This window comes from Odocoileus virginianus, chromosome 19 (genome assembly GCF_023699985.2).
Source record: "Odocoileus virginianus isolate 20LAN1187 ecotype Illinois chromosome 19, Ovbor_1.2, whole genome shotgun sequence".
Taxonomy (NCBI): Eukaryota; Metazoa; Chordata; class Mammalia; order Artiodactyla; family Cervidae; genus Odocoileus; species Odocoileus virginianus.
Genome location: NC_069692.1, coordinates 46,855,578 through 46,877,278, shown reverse-complemented (window position 1 = coordinate 46,877,278; position 21,701 = coordinate 46,855,578). Strand labels below are relative to the sequence as shown.

Genomic DNA, 21,701 nt, shown 5'->3' with positions numbered 1-21,701 from the left:
CAAGAGACAGGTTCTGTCTCTGGGTTGGGAAGGTCCCTGGTCTTAATAAATGACAACCCACTCCAGTATTCTCCCCTGGAAGATCCCCTGGAGGAGGAAATGGCAACCCATTCCAGTTTCTTTCCCTGGAGAATCCCATGGACAGAGGAGCCTAGTGGGCTGCAGTCAGTCCATAGGGTCGTAAAGAGTCAGACACAACTGAAGTGACTTAGCACCAGCATTCTTGCCTGGAAAATTCCATGGACAAAAGGAGCCTGGTAGGCTACAGTCCGTGGAGTTGCGAAGAGTCAGACATGACTGAGCAGGTGAGCACACATAAAATACATGAGATTAATTGTCATTTGTAAGAAGTAAAAATTGTAGGTGTTTGGAATTACTTTGCCCAAAAATGTGAAAATGAAGAGTCAGGAAAATAAATCACCAAACAGAAAACTATTTTTATTTCAATTCCCTCCAAAAGTGCAAAGAAAAATCAAAATGAAGTTAGTTCATAAGGTAAGTGGTTAGAAATTCTTAAATAATATTCTGATAATTTTATTGGGACTAGCTAACTCCAGTCTGCTTTAATTTGTCCTGTTAATACTTGTATATTGGTAATGGTCTTATATTGATACGAAAATATTTTGGAAAAAAGAAGTTAAATAGTTTAATACAGTATAATTCCCAAACCAAGCTGGTCCAGGGTTCTAAGGCCACAGTGGATAATGGATGAGGCTGAGGTCATATTAAATATTAATTCAGAATAATTTGTGAGTGTGTCAGGAGTGGGTGTTCTCACAAGTCACTTTCTGATCATCTAGTCAATGGCCATATATTTAGCTAACTTCAGCATAGAGATATGAATCTCTGTATAGGGTTATATATGTGCATATGAATTATATATTCACATATATAATATATTTTGGCTTTTTTGTTGCTAGCTTGAACCATTTTTAATTTCCAAAGCGATCCATCTTTTTTGTTTTTTTAACTTTGCCCATGATATTCACCATATTATTTTATTCTCAGGAGATGTTTCCATTCCTTTCATTCAGTAAACTCTTTCAGATGTGTTTGTAAAGCATATTACTGATTTGTAAAATATGTGTCACTTTGATTTTCTAGATTTGAAATAAAATATTGCCTTTAACATTTTTTATTTCCAAAACCTGCTGTTTTGGTAGTAAAAATATTGTGGCAATTTTAGCTGCAATATTATTCTGATTGTTGTCATGTTAAAGTGTTTTGCTATTAAATATATAAAAACTTACTTTTACTGAAGTTTTGTGTGTGTGTGTGTGTGTGTATGGTGTTTGACATTCATGCACATTAGAAGTTGCCTTAATGGTAACTCTTGTCCAAATTCCACGAAAGGATTTTTGACACCACTGAGATAAAGTGTGGTTGTGATTGCCTCAGGCAGGGTGGTTTAGCTAATGGGATTTTCACCATGCCCTGTTTCTTTTAGTGACATTCCAAGGATTCCTGAGAGCTCCCATCCACCACTGGAGTCCAGTGAGTATAAAATTTAAGGTCTTTTTCAGTTATTTGATATAAATGAGTTGTCAACCATGGGAAATCCAAAGACGATCTGCTTTAAGATTTTTCTCTTTCTATTCTTTGTGTATGGGGGGATGTGAATGTGCCTACCAAAAGTTCAAAAGTCTTTCTTGGCAGTAGCCTTCTGCATCTTAGCATTTAGGATGCACAGAGCAAAATTAATGAAAGTAATAGTTCTATTTGTCTATTTGCTGTTGTTTAGTTTCTAAGTCATGTCTGACTCTTTTGCGACCCCGTGGATTATAGTCCTCCAGGCTGTTCTGTCCATGAGATTTCTCAGTTTTCTCTGTATTTCCCAGAACACCAAAGTGGATTGCCATGTCCTTCTCCGGGGGATCTTCCAGACCCAGAGATCTTAACCGTGTCTCCTCCTTAGCAGGCAGGGAAGAGGAAATGGCAACCCACTCTAATATTCTTGCCTGGAAATCCCATGGGCAGAGGAGACTGGCAGGCTCCAGTCCATGGGGTCACAAAGAGCTGGACTTGACTTAGCAGCTAAACACCAGAACAATCCTATTTGCCTTACATAAACATGTGTTTTGATGCTGGATTGTTCAGTTTCATTGGAAACTGACTTCATGGCATGAGCAGTCTAGTGAAGAAAACAGGCACAGAAACAAATAATTTTAATTCAGTGTAACAGTGTAGAATATGACCATAAACGTGATGGGTGGGGTAGAGGGAGATTTCAGTGCAAATAAAGGAGTTATGGGATTGAGGCTGGAGGGTTAAGTTATCTACATGGACATTAAAGGGACTCCAGATGGAAGATGATAACGTGGGTAGTGAAGTTTTCAAGGACAGTGTGGAAGTGACTTAAGTATTTACTTTGCAGTGTATTGGCATTGAATTGATAATACTAGGGCTTTATCACCAAGTGTTATTATGTAACCTAGCTTATTGGAATAGAAGATACAAGGTGATTTTAGGAGAAAACAAGAGATGGTTATAAGAAGGTAGGAAATGTGTGGGTGGGATAAACAAGGAAGTGGGGATCAGGAGAGTCAGTCAAATGTATAGCATCATGTTGCACATTCCTGCTAGATATGAACCCATGGTTCTTTTTTAGTTTTCTAATGTGAAGAGAGAAATGGGACCGATTGGATAACTTACAATGTTGATGCTTTTTTTTTTTAAGTCTGTAATATTAGAAAGGTACTGTTAGAAGCAACAATGTCTGAAAACTAAGAAGAAAATTATCCTAAGAATACTTCATCAAGGAGACACAGTTAACAAAGAATTTTATGGCACTGTATCTGATATTTAAAAGTCTTGGGAAGGTGTAAAATGACACTGTGTGATTTAATTTAACCATATTGATAATTTGCATGTATGGAAAAAAGTGTGGATGGGAAACTCTTGGGAAATGGTTCATAAGCACTGTTTTCTCAATAAAACTAAGGTTTGATGGCTGTGGGTTCAAGGTTATACTTGCTGGGGATATAGCATTCTGCAAACACTCATCCTGCTGGCTGTGGACAGTTTATCAGTGATCCAGGAAAAGAGGACTTTTCATTTGAAAGAGGGGAGAAGACCCTCACTGCAGGTGTTGTGTGGGAAGCCACCATCCCTCCTCCACAGGTGAACCACTAGACAGCGTCCTTAGACAGTCAGGAGATAGATTTGTGAGATCACAACTGAAAGAGGTGGAAATCTTATCTTAAAAGACTGATGAATTCTATCTCAGCTTAGATGCAGCTCATAAATTATATGATACATGCATCCATTTTAATTTCAGTGAGGGCAGTTCATCATAGATGATCCTAAGATCATTAACATAATGGGTACCATCTTTCTTATCATTAAAGCATGAAGCCTTGAACTCTGGGTAAGGCTGTACAAGAACTTACATTGGACAATACCTTGTAGAAACATAGAAAGTCAGTGCTAAGAGAGTGAAGCAAACACATTCAGTATTTGTTTATATCACGTTAAATTCCCTTAAAATAGACAATCCAAGAAGACATGACAATAACTTTCTACAACCTCCCCACTGAAAGTGATTTCTACTCTTATGGGTGGCACTGAATTACGATTGTATACCAATAGCATATGCACTTAACATTTCATGAAAAATATGTATTCTTCACATACAGGTTATAATTATATTATTAAAAAGTACTTAATTTTCCCCCTCATTTTAGGTTCTAGTTCCTTTGAGTCTCAGAAGATGGAAAGGCCTTCCATTTCTGTAATTTCTCCCACAAGCCCTGGAGCTCTCAAAGATGCCCCACAAGTATTACCAGGACAACTTTCTGTATGTATTTGCAGTGCATGTTGCTGACTATTAGTGTCAGCTCCCTGCTCTGCTTATGTCTTTAAAATGTGTGACTTTTCTTAAGGCCTGTAATATAGTCAGACTCATTTCACAGCATCATTTACTTCATCAGTTTTTCATTCATTTATTAGATTGTTCCTTTACTCACATATTTATCTGAACATATCTATGGAGTGCCTACAATATGCCAGATGTGCTGAATATTAAGTGATAACTTAAGAAAATAAGCTATCAATTATTTTTGTGTGTCCTGTATGAAAGTTTCTAAGGTAAGTAGTTGGTTAGACACAATAAATGCAGAAAGCCGTGTTCTTGTTTACTTAACAGCCTCATTTTCCTGGATCTTGGAAAACTTAAATTTAAAATATTTTTTAACTTTCTTAAGACATTTAATGAAACTCTCCATTACTGATCTTAGTGTGAAAAAGCTAGTTTTCTTCACTGTGGTCTTATATGTGATCTGGGAAAAGCTGAAGTCAAGAAGCTGTGACTATTACAGGATGTTTGTGTTAATAGCTAATAGGAAATCCTGCTTCACACCGTTCTATAGTTAAATTAGCTTATTTTGTTACAATGACTATTAAATGTATTTCAATAAATAACTATTAAACAACTTATCCTGATAGTTCTTATTTAACCATAAACCCGAAGCTAACTTCTAAATTAAAAATAAATAAATAAATAAAGTTAACATTGTCTCCTGCCAGTAAAAATACTGCCCTGACTGTGTCGGCAGTTTGCCAGTAATTTTTCAGTGTGTGCTCTTTTCCTGGTTTTCTTTATTCACGCTATCATGAATCTTAGTTAATAGAAATATCGCTTGGTCTTCATTTGGTTTGAAGGCATCATATATGCAGGATACCTTCCTTTTTGCTTTTCTCCTCTCATGAAAATTAACCTGTAATAGGTTAGTTGAAAATTAAATGAGGAACGCAGCAGTACCTGGTGTAAAGAGGTCTGCAGTAAATGTGTTTCCTAGTATATTGTTTCTAGCATTGAACGTTTTGTTTCAGCTCCAAGTGGCGCTGCAGAATGCCTTTAGCCATGCTGTAATCGTTACGATACTTGTAATCACCGAAAAGCTGCATTCAGCATTTAAAAACAAGAATAATTATTTCAATATTCCCTTCTTCCCTTATTTTTTTTCTGAAATTTTTACCGTTATTTTTATTTCATCACACAATATAAGAGAGTATACAGCAACATGGGCAGGCCTGCCTGTTGTAAGTCATGTTTAAAATGTGTGAAGAGAAAAGTCAGGTTCTAAAGCGGTTATGCTTTCACGTCAGTATTCTTTGCTGAAAAATAACTATGATTCAGTTGTATTTTGTAACTTGACATGTCCTTCAAAAATAATTTTAGTACTTTTTGTGAAAATTTAATACCTCATGATTTTTATAAATGCTAATTTCTCTGCCCCTTGTGCTTAGGTGAAGCTGTGGTATGACAAGGTGGGCCACCAACTGATTGTCAATGTTCTGCAAGCTACAGACCTACCCCCTAGAGTAGATGGGCGTCCCAGGAATCCCTATGTAAAAATGTATTTTCTTCCAGATAGAAGGTATGAAATAAAATTTTTTTTAATATGCAAAAATCTTTATAGAAAAAGTAGAATTTCTTCTCCTGGGATATAGTTTCATTTAGTTTTCAAAGTTTTACTGAGGTGTAATTGATATGCCAAAATTTCCACATACTTAATTATATATATTTTGATGAGTTTGCACATATGTGTACACCTTGATACAATTTTAAAATATAATAGGTACTTCTCTATGGGGGAATAAGCTATATATTGTCCCTAAAAAATTCCCTCACGCCTTATATTTCTTTAAAATAACCTGCCAATTTAAAATTTTTTCATTACCTTGTTTCTGCATCTATTAGTCTTTGACAGCTACATCATTTATCATGTACCCTTGTGTGTGCACATCTATAATAGTAACAACTGCTTATATCATATTTAAAACTAGAATTTTATTAAACTCAACTGTCTTTTCAGACTATTATATAAAAGGTATAAATTACAGATTGTAAAAATATTCCGAGATCAGTATTGCATGTAGCTACAGTAGGTGGCAGCATATACTTACGTTTGCTTTTTCTTTTTTTTTTTCCATTTATTTTTATTAGTTGGAGGCTAATTACTTTACAGTGTTGTAGTGGTTTTTGCCATACACTGACATGAATCAGCCATGGATTTACATGTGTTCCCCATCCCGATCCCTCCTCCCACCTCCCTCCCCATCCCATCCCTCTGGGTCTTCCCAGTGCACCAGCCCTGAGCACTTGTCTCATGCATCCAACCTGGACTGGTGATCTGTTTCACCGTTGATAGTATACTTGTTTCAATGCAATTCTCTCAGAACATCCCGTTTGCTTTTTCATTGACAAAGCATACTTACTTTTCAGTGATAAAAGTAAAAGGAGAACCAAAACGGTAAAGAAAGTCCTAGAACCAAAGTGGAATCAGACTTTTGTCTATTCGCACGTGCATCGTAGAGATTTTAGAGAACGGATGTTGGAAATAACAGTGTGGGACCAGCCCAGGGTGCAGGAAGAGGAGAGTGAGTTCCTTGGAGAGGTGAGTATGTGGTCAAGACCTCAGTGAGATGCTTCGTGCAGCTTCCGCAGCGGGCATTATAGTGGCAGCTTCCTTCTGCTTTGCGAAAGGCCTTGATCTGACCTGAGGACTGTCCTTTCAGATCCTCATAGAGTTGGAAACAGCGCTTCTAGACGACGAGCCACATTGGTATAAACTTCAGACTCATGACGAATCTTCACTACCTCTGCCTCAGCCATCGCCCTTCATGCCGCGGCGACACACCCACGGCGAAAGCGCCAGCAAGAAGCTGCAAAGTAGGTTGACGTTCTTCTCAGTTGCCAGGAGCAAGTGTGTTGTTAGCTCTGAATTCCATATTGACGTTCAGGGTGTTTTTTCAAATGTTCATTAGAGATTATTGAAAAACTAGTCATCTATTTAAAGAAGCCTGGCAAGACCGTTTTCTCCATTTTCCCAATGAAAGTAATACATACAATATAGTGGAGTCATTCCCGAGGTGAAAGTTTAGAACCTGCGAATTATAATCCTTTTTGCTGATGGGGTTGTTCATTGGCTGACCGAGGGGGGCAGTTATTGCCTTAATTGATGGGCTGCTGTGTAGAATATCTTAATAACCATATAATTCCTGGATATTTTAGTATTATTTGTAAGAAACATTTTCTCAAAAGCATTGTAAAATCTGTTTGCTTTTACTCATCTGATGATTGGAGGGAGAAAAATGTACTTTTTCTGCACTTATTTATTAATTTTTGAATTATGACCAAATCTCTTATTGGGCAAATGAAACTTAGAAGCCTCATTTTGGTAACCTGGAATCAATGTTCAAATAATTGTTCAAATATTTGTATAATTAAACATGTCATGTTAGTGCTTCTCTGATGAATTATTTCCTCAAATTAAACCTTTAATGCAGTATAATGGCTAATTTTGAAGGCTAAACATAAACATTTATAAAGGCACCTGATACCCTTTCAGTAACATGAGTTCCATAGAGTTCCAGCCAAGAAAGTTCTCTCTGAACCTTTCCACTCACCCCAATCCTGCCTGCACTGTGCAGGACGGTGTATAAGTGAGTAGAAAACAGTATACACTTTGCTATAGACCTGAATTAAAGAATAATTTAAAAAGTCAAAATACTGTTCTATGAAATCTTGTCTCTTCTGTGTGTCTTCAGTGATTATAAGGATACTGAGAACATGGTATCCTTGGAGAACAAGTATTTGAAAACCAACTGCACATGAACTTCGCAGAATATATATGTACAAGAAAATCACTTTTTTGCACCCTGAGATATTGAAGTCAATATACTTCATTCAATAAAAATAAAGTGTTCAGTAGCAATGTAACTAGCATTTAAAGAGAAATCTGTGACCGTGTCCTCCACATTTCCTGACCCGAGCCGACGCAGAGGTGTCTGTTTGCCTTCCTGTTGCGCAGGGTCCCAGCGAATCAGTGACAGTGACATGTCAGACTATGAGGTTGATGATGCGATTGGAGTGGTCCCTCCAGGTGCGTGGGGGGGTGTGGCGGGGTCCTGCGCTTCTGTGCTTGCTGTTCTGCGGGCTTCCCGACTTCCCTGGGCCCCACGCCGCAGATCTACAGCACAGAGAAGTCTGAATGATACTATTCCATGGTGACTTGTGTTCCAAATTATTAAGAAAGTGTGAAATGGACTAGTAACTATTCGTTAACATCCCCTCTTAAATTAAATTAGATAGGTTCTCCTTTAGAAGCATGGCTCGTGAGGTTAAAATGGTCAAATCAAAATGTTCTGAGCAGAAGTGAAAATATGAATTTTGAAAAGAGATAGTTAATTTTTAAATAAAAATCCCATTCTCCTATATTTAATATTGTATCTCTGTGACTTTCCTTCCTGTGTTTCTGGAAATAATGTAGCCGTCCATGGAATATACTGAGAAATGTGCATGGCAGGGTTTAAATTGCATGTGGCATGGCTTAACTTCAATGCTTTTGTGATGTGCTGATTATACGTAGAATGATTATACCTAGAATGTGTATGTATGTTTTACAAAAAGAAAATGCTTTAGAAAAGTTTACTATTTGTTTTAAGTCAATGTCTTTTGTCACCGTGTAAATTAGTAAAATCTTTGTGATACTTTGCATTTCAAGTCTGTTTCTCACTTGACTAGTCAGAAAGTGAGTAAAACCAATTAGTAAAGACTTGTTTTCTTGGCACTAACCCTGTTCCTTTTATTTGCTAATGAAAAGTAGGGAGATATTCAAATGAGAAAAATTAAAGAGAACTTGTTAGGCTATTAAGAACATTTTCTTAGGAAGATATTGACATCTGCCCCCTTAATTTATATAATTCCTCAGACAGGGATGCACCTAATTTGAAGGCAGTGATTTTGGTAAATGGCTACAGACAGATGCCACACTAGTGACTGAGTTTACAATTTAGAGATTTTTTTTACGACTTCATTAAAACTGGGAGAATATTATGGAGAGGTCCCTAAAATTAGGCTTCATTTGCTCCCTGTAATTCAGAGAAAATATAGTCTTTGATCACTGTATGAAGTGGCAGATATCCTTAACAACAATAAATCTGGTTCTGCGCATATCTGTATACTTAGATTACCACTTGATATCAGACCATCAGGGAGTTTTAAATAATAGTGGATAATTGTGGATTACAGTTCATGTTTTGTTTCTGAGTTTGTTGGTTTCTAAAAGGATCAGTGTAATTAGACACACTTTACATGGAAACTTCCACACAGAATTCAATAGAATATTTTTTATGAAATTGAAAGGGGGAAGGTAGTTGTAAATGGAACCCCTTGGCATATTTAATAGAACTCAGATGATTCCTCAGAGGAATGGGGTCTTGTTATCAAATCTTTCTAACAAAAATTTTGCCTGCTAATTACCTTAATGCTGTGACTTCCAACATATCTAAATATAATTTACTTCTGTGGGTCGTTCTCATATTTTATTCACCTAAAACTTCATACTTTTATGATGAAGGCAGGATAGCAAATGAAGGGCTAATATAATAAATATTACATGTGTATTTAGTTGATCTCTTTCTAGGCTTAATATTACAATTTCCTGAACAAGGAAACTACATGAAATTAAAAATAATATGTGAATTGCTATTGTTTTTGTAAAATGAAAGTATATGAAATTATAAATTAATAGCACTTATGTTTATAATTATTTGGTTGTTTACTGATGTTTTTGTGGTTGTTTAGTCACTAAGTCATGTCCAACTCTTTTGTGACCCCATGGACTGTAGCCTGCCAGGCTCCTATGTCCATGGGATTCTCCAGGCAAGAATACTGGAGTGGGTTAACATTTCCTTCTCCAGGGGATCTTCCTGACTCAGGGATCGAACCTGAGTCTCCTGCATTGACAGATGGTTCTTTACCACTGTACCACTATGTAATTATTACTTTTTTGCATGAATACTAAATGAAAATGATTTTATACCACTACTGTTTACATTTCAAACATTCCCATCATTCCCCATCTCCAAAATAAGAACACCAAAAGCTACCAAGTTTACTGTTGTTTTCACATTATAGTGCTTCTGAACTTTTTAATGTAAACAAACATTCTTAATTTACAAATTTTCAAAGTAATGGTACAAATTTAGCTTTCTCCTTGGAACGGAAAACTTGCTTGGAAGTTATTTCGTTTTTTTTTTCCTTTCAAGTGCATCTTGTAGCACCAGCTGCTAGATGTTTTTAGAGAGTGGCAAAATGGCTGAACTTCTTTGGTGTCAGTATTGTCATATGAGCCCTTATGAAATGTTTCAAGACCTACCTTATATGCTAAACGAGGTCAAAAGATTATATAATCACAACAGATAAACTGTTGAGGAATTTTAGTCTGCCTTTAAAAATGTCACATGGCCTTTAAAAACGATGTGGGAGTTATCAAGTAAATAGATGAACATTGGTCAGGCTGCCCAGTTAAATTTAATGTTTCCATAGTTTGTGTACATTTTATGTCGTTGTAAATATAGTTATTTTTCCTTTGGTCACATAATTTTTTGGTTTTTCTTGCAACAATAGTAACAATGACCCTTGTGAAAAATACTTAAACTGTTACTATGTAGTTGAGATTGCTGTTTAATTTTTAACTAAATAAGAGATCATAAAAACCTTTTTGTTTCACGGGAGCATGACCGTTAAAATTTATTTTTAACTTGAACTAACTATTAACCTAATTATTTTAGTTTAATAGCACATTTGTGGAATAGTTTCATAATACTGGGGTAGATTTGATTATTATTTCTTTAGGAGGTTTAATTTGTTCTACATTATTTCCATAGTCATTCTCACCCATACCATATTTTCATTTGAAAATTACAGTATTATCTGTGGTTCACAAAATTCACAATCAGTATTTGTAATAGTGAAGACCTGCTATTCTTCTTTGATAATTAAAATTGGTATGATATTGATTTTATTTTCTTATTATCAAAGCCATCTGAAATCCAAATAACATATATTGTCATTTAGAAGAAAAAATAAAAAAAGACAATCTAAAAAGGCACCAAATTTCTAAGCATTGACTTGTATATGAATGACAGTTCACTGTCAAGTCCTTGATTTGTATTGCTGAAAAAAAATCACTAATTCATTCTTTAAGCCAGTATCCCAACTCATCATGATTTTTGAGGCATCATCTGTCATATTCATGTCAGTGTCTCCATGGTAACCTTTGACTTGAGCCAAACTCTACTCGGTCCTCATGCATGTGTCTTTTACACTCCATGCGTGTACTTAGTAGTTTTGCAGATAAGCCTGATAATACTGATTGCATGGCACTTATCTCCATAGGTCAGTGGCTGCTCTGGGTATAATTTGACGTCGCCACATTAGCGTTGACATTATGGAAGAATATTGACTTGTTCTTCATGTATACTCTCACCAGTAGGTTATAGGTCTAGCGCTCGAGAAAGCAAACCTTCAACATTAACCGTGCCAGAGCAGCAGAGAACAACTCATCACCGCTCGCGGTCGGTGTCTCCTCATCGCGGCGATGACCAGGGGAGGCCACGGTCACGGTTACCAAATGTGCCACTACAGAGGTAGGCTTTGAGAGGGCCTTGCATCCTTGACGGGACTTCTTTCATGTTATAAGCCCGCGTGCTCAGTCCTGGCCGGCTGCGTGCTCAGTCCTGGCCGGCTGCGTGCTCAGTCCTGGCCGGCTGCGTGCTCAGTCCTGGCCGACTGCGTGCTCAGTCCGGGCCGACTGCGTGCTCAGTCCTGGCCGGCTGCGTGCTCAGTCCTGGCCGGCTGCGTGCTCAGTCCGGGCCGGCTGCGTGCTCAGTCCTGGCCGACTGCGTGCTCAGTCCGGGCCGACTTGTTGAGGCCCCGTGGACTGTAGTCCGCCAGGCTCCTTTGCCCGTGGGATTTCCCAGGCAATAAGATTGGAGTGAGTTGCCATCTCCTCCTGCAGGGATCTTCCTGACCCAGGGATTTGAACCCACATCTCCTGCACGTCCTACATTGGCAGGCAGATTCTTTACCACTGAACCACCTGGGAAGCCCTGACTGCACATTTTTATTATAATAACATGCAAACTGCTAGGAGACTCTCACGGAAATGAAAGAATGGTTTGGTCAATCGGTTATTTTTCAGAACCCTTTGTAGGCAAAATGCTGTCTTATTCATGACCCAACCTGGGCAACATTCTGTTCTCCAATCTCAAGACATCTCCCAGGGCGTGGAAGAGGTTAATGTCACAAGCATGGGTTTTGAATAACTGTATTGTATTCTATTTGCTAGTTTGTTTGTTTGTTTTTCTCCTGTTGGGAGAAACTGTAGGATAATAAATTAGCTTGGGCAGAGAAGTGGTAGAGAAAATAAGGTTAAAAGTCAGAATATATTTTTAAGAAATTTGGTGCTGTCTCTTTGAAGCACTGTAAATGTTTGGAAAAGCATATAAACCATAAGGAATGTCCTTCTGTATTTTACTTAACCCTAAAAAGCAGTTCTGAAATTTTATTTAAGTATGCAGATGAAAACTGTGGTCCTTTTTTGATAGTAGTTCAAAAGGAGATTGGGGAAATATAGCATACGCAAAGCAACAACAGACAACCAGTTCAGTTCAGTTCAGTCGCTCAGTCATGTCTGACTCTTTGCAATCCCATGAATTGCAGCACGCCAGGCCTCCCTGTCCATCACCAACAGACAATAAATATCTTTAAAACAGGCATTTGGGGATATGGCCAGAGGTTTACAAGCCGAGTCAGTTGTTTGCCAATTACTGTCAGTTCTTTCCTGTCAGTCTCTCAGACTGCTTGGGACAAATGTTACATTTTGATACATGTAAATCTTTGTAATCATTTTAGGAGTTTAGATGAAATTCATCCAACAAGAAGATCACGTTCTCCAACCAGACACCGTGATGCCTCCCGAAGCCCAATTGATCAGAGAATCAGAGATGTGGATAGTCAGTGTTTATCAGAACAAGACAGGTATTTTTTCACATTATGATCTCAACATGATACATTTTCTTTGCCGTGTTTTCATATATGATAGATATCTTAGCAGAGCGCAAGAGACAGTGAAAGAATTCCGTCTTTCAAAACTGAACTTCTCCCAAGGAATGACTTTTGAGATATTCTAATAGAAATGGATCTCTAGGAAATATTTGACTAATAGTGTATTGTCATAAAATGTGCACTATTTTACAAAATCAGAATTTATGTTTAGCCAGTTTTAAATATACAGTTTGCTGTTGACTTTCTTAACCTAAGTTACAGAAGGGAGACTATATAAGCTACTTTTAAATATTTTATTTTTTGTGTATTGCAGTCTTAGGAATATTATTTGTATAATTGTGAAATTATGTTTTTTCTGTAATAAAAAAGGACAGCTCATTTGAAAGACTTACTTTCACAGTATCTGTGAGAACTTCAATAGTAATATTTTTTTAGTACACCTACTTTTCATAAAATGTAGTAACCTAAAGTGTCTGTAAAGTACAAAATGTTGAAATGGACTCTTTCTTCTATGGATGTGTATGTAAACTTAGTTCTGCATTTCTTTATGAACAAGGTACTTCCTGTTACTTACAGTTACTGAAAATTAGCATTCTGGTTCCATTGTTCTACATTTCTACAGACCTGCTCCTCTGGCCCACGCTCTTCATATAGGATGTGCTTGACCATAAGCTCAGGGTCTGACTTAGTGGTTAGAATCCCCAGCCGGTTGGATAGTGTCTTCTGGCTTTTTGAAGTGGACAGGTTTTTAGGGACGGGTAGGAAGGGAGAGTGGTACTCGGTGGCTGATTTTTTGCTGTGTAATCAAGGACACAGAACTCACAGATAGCCTTTTAGCTTTGTGATTGTCCCCTTGCTGTAGAGGGAGTAGGGCCAAGACCTTCAGGATGGGGTGATGGAACTTCCTGGGACTTAACACTGCTCTCCAGAGTAGGTTTCTCGGCTACTCAGGGTGGACTGAGGTCAGTTGAGGGTCCCTTTGTTGACAGTCACCAGGGCCACCATGAATTTATGTGAAGGAGGGGATAAAAAAGGACTTCCAGACCAGGGCATTCAGTAGAGTGAAATTAATTTGAGTGAAGGAAAAGTATCGATTTTAAGATAAAGAGTCCTAATCAAGTATGTTCCTAGTCTGAAAAATGAGAAACAGAAAGTGAGATGTTGCCTTTTAGTGGCTGTAAAAACCGAGAAAACCATCATGCTTTGAGTTGCTAAAAAGAAATGAAAGGATCTAGGGTTCCCATTAGAAGCGGAAAAGCCAGATTTATAGGGCCTTTAAAAGCTTATTAAAATAACCGAATGTCTAGAATTGGAAATAGATTTCTGTGTCTTACATGGGAAGGGATCTCTTTAAGTTTTTTCCTGATACTCTTATGAAATCATTTTGAAATAGAATAGCAAATCAGCAACAGCTAGGACTTTGACCATCATGTTTGCACTTTATTGTTTAAATTTTTAAAAATACTGTCATGTTTATTTTTGTTTGAACTCTGAAGCAAATATGCTAGTGCAGACAATCTGGTTTCTTCCCTCTTCCTGTTGTCATCGGCATACCATTGGCACAACCCATGTCATCCAACGCCTCATGGCCTATCTGTTTCACTCACCACCCATCCTGTCTGTGCAGCGAGCTTCTCATGCTTCCCAGAGCAAAACGAGGACGGAGCGCAGAATGCCTGCACACCACCAGGTAAACGCAGGGGTTTGGTGCAGCGACTGTGTGCGATGACTCCCCACTCTGCTCTGCTTGCCTCTCCCCTCAGCGGTATGATTACAAATACGTGCAATTAATTTACCCAGCATTCAAAATTGGTTTTGTCTCATATGGAAGTTGTGGAAAAGGTTCCAATATATTTGAATTCTGATCCAGGCAGACTGCTTTTCTGTTTGAACGTTCAAAATCCAGAGGTTAATGAGCCTCTCTGCAGAACTGTTTACATATTCCCCAAACCAAGGAACCGATTTCTGCAATTAAAATTCTATAACCTTGCTGTGAGGGGTCCCCAGGCCTGCCACATACACCCATCAAGACACAAAAGTCTGATCTGTGCGTGGCAGTGTTACTGTTTGCATCATTATAAGTTTGCTTTGTTTTAGCCTTTTTTTTAATAAAATTTTTGTCTGTTTCATATTCTATTGTTGTTTTCTTTGTTTGGTTTTAATAAAATCTTGACTGTTTTCATTTTTAATAGCTGAGCTTCAGTTCCTATCTTGATAAAAAGTGAGGATATTTGACATGTAAACTTCCAAACCCTCCAGTCCTTCATGCCCCCACCGGTTCAGAAGTGCTCCACTGCAAACGTTCTCATGAAAGCACATAAGAGTATGAAGGCTTTTTAAAGATGAGAACGAAAGGGGGCATAATACTGTCCTCTAAATTGGAACTTAGTGCTTTATTTTCATCGTGTTACATCTCTTAGATCTCATATCCCAGATAAATCGTCTTACAGATTACTTACAAGATAATCTGTGCATATTTATTGTCAGTATGGAGTTAATAAAAGGGCAAGAAGTAATAACTCAGTAAAGCCAACAAACCGACACACAGACAAACTCTTTCAAATATTGTGGCCAGTAAAGTGTAAGTAGGAAAGAGAATGAAGGAGCTGTACCTGGAAATCCTGCCAGTGCCCACGCAGGTTTATTTTGTCTTTGAAGACATGGGCTTCTGCTGAGGTGGTGAACATGGTCACTCCCATGGCCACGATAAGCACATGTGCTTACCACAACTACATGCTTAACACACATAAGCCCTAATGTTTTACACGTATAAAAACTTGCCTTGAAATAAAGACGGCTTCGTGTGCAGTGCCACAGGGAAAAGTGAGGAATGTCATTTCTGCTTCCAAACTGGAGAAATCATGTCAAATCATAACTATTATAAAAATCAACTGAGATTCTTTTTTGCTGAAGTTTCCAGCCTTACTATTAGTTGTCCTGACAAACAGTTTAATAGGAATGATTTCTTTACCGATTCAGAAAGTTTTCTCTATTCCTGTTGACATGACTCCAACCATAAAACAAAAGCAAAAAACAGCCTTCATGTTTATTAGGCACCAAAGTGTGGGTATTTTTAACACTCTTACACCAATAATATATATAGAATTAGTAAATATATTGCTTTTCTTTCCCTTATATTTCATTTCTCAAGGTAAAATACCATAATATGCATGATAAACTAGTAGTTTCATCATTTTGTTAAATTATATCATCAAGATACAGTCTGTCATATTCACTTATGAGTTTTAAGAATAAAATCTGTGGATTTACTACTTTTCAGCAAACAAGGAAAATAACATTCATTGACTACAAAGAACTGTGCTAATTAATTAATGTATTTTTTCTCATTATCCTGACAAAGTTATATCACATTAATATTATTGCCTTCATTTCCCAGTTGAGGAAAGAAGCTAAGAAAGTTTTGTTTGATATGTAACTTAGCAAGGATTCAAAATCAGCTCTATTGGAAGTTTTCCACTAAACTGTTCCCCCCTGCCCCAAAATTTGACAAGGAGTTAGTCTTGCACAGAGTTCAACCTGTTTAAGAGTTTGCAAGTCAAACATATTTTGAAAACTTTGCAAATTAAAATCAGTGCCTAGATTTTATATGCAAAGCATACTGAAGTTGTGTGCTACAGATATCTGTCCCATATCATTTAATTCATCCCCTCCTATTATTGTCATATCAAATAATCTTTTCATAGAGCATTTCCTGAGAAAGTCATGTGGTACAGAAAATGCTGTGGCTTCCTTACTGTGTCCTAGATCCTTTGTACCTGTTTTTTCATTTAATGCTCATGGATAGCATCCCCATTAAAGATTATTTCTCCCATGATACAGACGTAGAAAAAGGCTAGATGATTTGACTTGAATCATCCAGGTTCACAGTCAGTAAATGGCAGTCAACTGTACCTTCATTCTGTAAACTGTGTGCTATTTTTCATTGTTTCCATTCTCTTCTGACCCCCAGTTAGAGTGTACTCCTCCCCAAATCATTTTTGAAGCAGTTACTTAGAAAAGTTATATGGCAACCTGTTTCGTAAGATAGTTGCCTTAGGTTTAGGAGTTGAGAAGAGGTTTCTATTGTTTGTGAGGTAGGCTGAATCATTTGCTTCAGTTTAAGTGGCCTTAACTGGTGCTTGAAGGTGATACTTTAGTACATTTTAAACAAACATTTTAAGAGATTTCCCAATTCAACCATTAGTATAAACATGAATAAACTGGGGGAGGGGGTGTTTGATATTTAATATGTCCTAAGCAAATGTTTAATCCATTATCAATTTATCAAACTTTAATGTAAGCCAAATGGGCAATATATTTTCATAATTGATAGTTAAATTTGTAGAAATATTATTAAATTTAAATTATCAAAATATTAATTGACTGGGACTTGTTTGTCCTATAGACGGCCAGAAACCCTCATAGGTTTTAAGTGAATTCAGATGAATTCACTTGTTTCTGCCATTTTTTCTGCCAAATCAGAATTAATATTCTGCTAATATCCATCTCACCCAGTTTCCAGTGATTGTTAGCTGTTGCTGGGTTTGTATCCAAGAGCTGATAAGTGGAAAGGACTCGCCCTCATGTAGTCATCTGCTCATCTTCCTCCTTTACTGCCTGGTCAGTACCATGACCAGCCTTTTCCCCAAAATACTGGTTAGCATTTTCCTTCTTATTAAGATATTAGCTTTTAGTAATATTAATTCCCAAGTTTCATGAATTATTTGGTTAGTGCTTTTAACCATGAGTTGTTACTTTTGCAAACAAGTAGGTATAATATTAAATCAGGAGTTAAATAGTAAGTTTCGTGCCTGTTACTAGATAGAGTATAGGTCACAGATCTTTTTCAAATTAAGGCTTTTGAACTATAATTTAGAGTCTCTTAATTATGCACAGAGATGTTTGTAATTCTATATTTAATAGTTCTCTTCCTACCTTCAAATTATCAAGGTGGTCCTTCTGAGAAAAACGAAAGATTGGTCTTTTTAGCTTTCTAGGCCTCTTACTTGCTTCATATTCTAATAAAACTCACTTCATATATATTTTTCTGTTTCCTGCGTGTCTCCATTGCCACGTTCCAGACATCTTGTTAGGCACTATAAAACATTACCGCCTAAGATGCCCTTATTAGAGAACTGTTCTCACTGGGATATTTACAGGTAAGAGTCATAACAGTGAGTCTCAGTTACAAACTAATGCCTAATCCCCAGCCTGCTGAAAATAGCAAGTGTACATTCTAATAAGACATTAGCGTTTCTTCTTAAAATTAATTATATACTCAGAAACACTAATGACTTCTAAAAATAACTTTAAGGGAGGGTAGGGGGAGGGTAAACTGGGAGACTGGGACTGACAAATAAAACACTGTATATAAACACTACAGTATTTAAAGTAGTAACTAATCAGGACCTGCTGTGTAGCACAGGGAACTTTACTCAATACTCTGTAATAACCTATATGGGAGAAGAATCTAATAGAGAGTGAATATACATATATATACATATATATACATAAATATACATAAATACACTATAAAACTGATTCACTTTGCTGCACAGCAGAAATGCAACAGTGTAGAAAAACTAATAAAACTTAATTGAAAGTAAAAATAAGATGATTTAAATTATAAAACTTACGCTAGCATACTTCTCTAAATGAAATCTATATACTCAAATGTCAGGTTTCTAGTCATTGTCATCTTTTTTCATTTTTTTTTTTTTTTTTGCTGTGTTACTTGTTGATTTTAATTATGAGAATTAATTTATTTTATTTTATTTTTGGATAATTTTACTTTGTGGAGCTCAATCCTGCCTGCACGTACCAAAACCAAAACCCTTCACCATGAATGCTTTCACTCGAGAGCACTGAGGGTTACTGATGAGATTCTGGTTGGGTAAGGACGTTTGGACGTCATCCCTCCCACCTCCCCTGTCCAGCGTTTGATCCAGAGTAGCTGGGTTGTACGGTTTTCCTCCTCTGCTTGTCCTTCATTTTGTTTTGGTGTGGCATCTGTCCTTGGTAACGGAGTGTTAGGCATTGCGTTTCAGTGCTTTCCGTATCCAGTTTTTTCATGAGTAGGTGTGATTTAGTCTTTTTTTTTTTTTTCAGTCTGAGACCCTTTTTAAAAATTATGCGAAGCAAGTCAAGCATAATATTTGTTTAGTGTCACTTTCTAAACAAAATTGTGCATGGCCATCCTGTCGGTGCTCACCCCGTATGAACGCGGCGCAGTGACCCTGCAGTTTGTGTACAGGGGTAGGACTGGATGGTTTCCTCTCTAACTGGTCTTCCTCTTTCTGTTTTCTCTGTCTTCTTCCTCCACCCTGGATGCAATGCACTGGCACTAGTGACCTGCAGCCCTCCCTTGACAGGGCGAGGAGTGCTAGTACCAACTGCTTGAGACCAGATGCTAGTTTGCATTCACCAGAACGAGAAAGGTATACAGTAAAGACTTTCTTAATCTCCTATCATTTCGTAGTGTCACTTTTTTTCCCCATCACTGTGTTTCGCGTCTCGGAGCCTCACAGGTTGTTCATCCATGTTCACATGCTGCCTGTCTGCCTCTCCCCTCCCTCCCGTCCAAGTCCATGCAGAGATATATGTGTACGTGGGGGAGCCCAGGGCACACATACACATATTTCCGTGCGTGTTGTTGCGAATGGCGTGATGTGATTTGTAACTGCTTCTGGCTGCTGCTTTTCCCTTTTGTTGCCTTTCTGTGGTTTTCTTTACGTCTACTCAGGGAGCCTTCAGTACGCTGATATGGTTAAGGGGACAGGGAGTTATCTGAAGGAGAAAATCGCATAGTAGATCTGCTGATAAATAGTTCCTGTAGGTTCAACAGCAATCTTCTATAAACTCAAAACAATCTTCTTTAGATAGAGTACTTCCTTTGTGCATCTACATTCACTCTTTTAAATCAACTTTCTCTTTGATATAGATCCTGTTTTTATTAAATTATGTTTTGACAACAAAATGTGGTATGTTTATCATAGATTTCCTAATACTTACAAAAATAGAAAGAAAGAAAGTGAAGTCACTCAGTCATGTCCGACTCTTTGCGACACCATGGACTGTAGCCTACCAGGCTCCTATACACACATACATAATTTTGCTTAACACTTTTAATTAGTCAGTTAAAGTCTGATTTTAATTTAAAGGTATTCAGTGATCACGTTTTAACCTGTCTTCTATGTGAGCAGCTAATTTTCTGGTGGAATTTTCTATTCCAGTAAACTTGGTTATATTTTATAGTGTTTGTTATAAATGTTATCTCTCTTCAATTAGAAGTCATTCACGGGAGATACTACCTCATCACAAATCCTGAAAAAAGTGTTTCATTGTGCTAATGTAACCCACTTTTCCTCTTCTTTTGAGGCTATTTAAAACTTTGCTTTAGCAATCTTTATAGTCTGATTCTATGCATTTATGAAACATTTATTTCTAGAATTGAATAATAGGTTCAGGTAGACATATTCATTTTCAGTGTCTTCATAAGATTATTTCAAAAAAATCTGCTTTTTAATTTTGCATTATTTTGTATTGGCAACATTTATGTTAGAAAACAATGGAATCTAACTTATATCTTGTATTTTTTTTTACATTTGTAAGAGTAAATTTGTACATAATTAAAGAGTACATTTGTACATTTTAGTTGAAATGACTATAGGCTCCACTAAAAGCACAATTGAAAATTGTTTCACTCTTCGCATTTGTTTTATATTATGCTTCCCCAAACAATTATAAGAGTAGCAAGAAAAATATTTTATATTATTTCCTTATATGTTTTGAATTGGTGTTAAATCAAGGGTAGAATGAATCAGTGGAACCTGCTGATGGCAGAACACCACCCGAACATCTTAAATATCATCTGTATTAGTTCTGTCTAATAGAAGTATGATTTGAGTCATAAGTATAATTTAAAATTTTCTGCTTGCCATCTTAAAGATGTGGAATTACTTTAATACTTTAGTATGTATGTGAGCTGTTATCATTCTAACATATAATCTAAAAACCTCTAGTGAGATATTCAGCTTTCCTTTTTTTCACAGTGCTCTGTGACCACTGCACTGGACAGTGACATGTTATTCTTTTGTTGAATCCTGTCTAGCATGTGTTCTCTTGTTGTGCTGAAGCTATAGAATTCACAAACCCATATGCTGCTGAATTTAATCTCTCAGAAATACCCTTAGAACAGGCCAACCTGTGGGCAGATAATCCGACCACAGTTATTTTACAGGTCATAGTGAAGTCTGAGGGCACTCACTCGTGATATTTAATTTTGATAGAAGAAAATAAAATATGCTTTAAACTTATGTTCACTCTATGTATTTAACAAAAAGAAAGAAATTTCCCCTTAAAATGAAAAAGGGACAAGAATTCAAAAATTGGTATTATTAATGATATTTAATTTATTGGGGCCAGTTTCTTGTCAAGAAGAAGCTAAAATGAGAAGGGTTTTCATCAGGAAGGTTGCAGACATTATAGATGCATTTTGGTGTGGAAGGTGCTGCTTATGCACACTCAGACCTGTGAACAGCTTTGAGACAGGACAGAACAGGGCCAGCAGCGGGGGCTTTGTGCTTTTTGGAAGATGCACTTGTCCATCCACAGATAGGACGTGAAGGCACTGGGGTGGCTTCCAGGGTTTTCCAGATTACGTAGCTCTTGTGATAGAGCAGAGAGCTGGTTAACGCCTGACACATACGTAGTAGACACAGTGTTAGAGGAAAGTTGTTAGACATGTAAGTTCATTTTCTTGAGATAGTACCACGTTTCCACAGCTTTATCACCTGTTGAGGTTAAGCAGTTTGCTGACTAAACCATTTTGATGACCATTTCTATG

The 21,701-nt window shown here is 37.1% G+C and overlaps 1 protein-coding gene across 50 annotated transcripts in view; it reads left to right on the top strand.

Moving 5' to 3' along the window:
- The window catches only part of RIMS1 (regulating synaptic membrane exocytosis 1), a 582,683-nt gene that overhangs the window by 411,614 nt on the left and 149,368 nt on the right, over positions 1 to 21,701 (top strand). For 24 of the 50 annotated variants that reach the window (XM_070450208.1, XM_070450175.1, XM_070450173.1 and 21 more), the window contains 10 exons: positions 1,448 to 1,494; positions 3,684 to 3,796; positions 5,248 to 5,378; positions 6,227 to 6,398; positions 6,520 to 6,673; positions 7,815 to 7,886; positions 11,280 to 11,436; positions 12,704 to 12,829; positions 14,484 to 14,546; positions 19,204 to 19,293. In XM_070450208.1, the coding sequence (XP_070306309.1) occupies positions 1,448 to 1,494; positions 3,684 to 3,796; positions 5,248 to 5,378; positions 6,227 to 6,398; positions 6,520 to 6,673; positions 7,815 to 7,886; positions 11,280 to 11,436; positions 12,704 to 12,829; positions 14,484 to 14,546; positions 19,204 to 19,293 (1,125 nt within the window). The remainder of the gene's footprint in view (positions 1 to 1,447; positions 1,495 to 3,683; positions 3,797 to 5,247; positions 5,379 to 6,226; positions 6,399 to 6,519; positions 6,674 to 7,814; positions 7,887 to 11,279; positions 11,437 to 12,703; positions 12,830 to 14,483; positions 14,547 to 19,203; positions 19,294 to 21,701) is intronic. The other 26 variants (XM_070450206.1, XM_070450169.1, XM_020894412.2 and 23 more) reach the window with 5 other exon arrangements.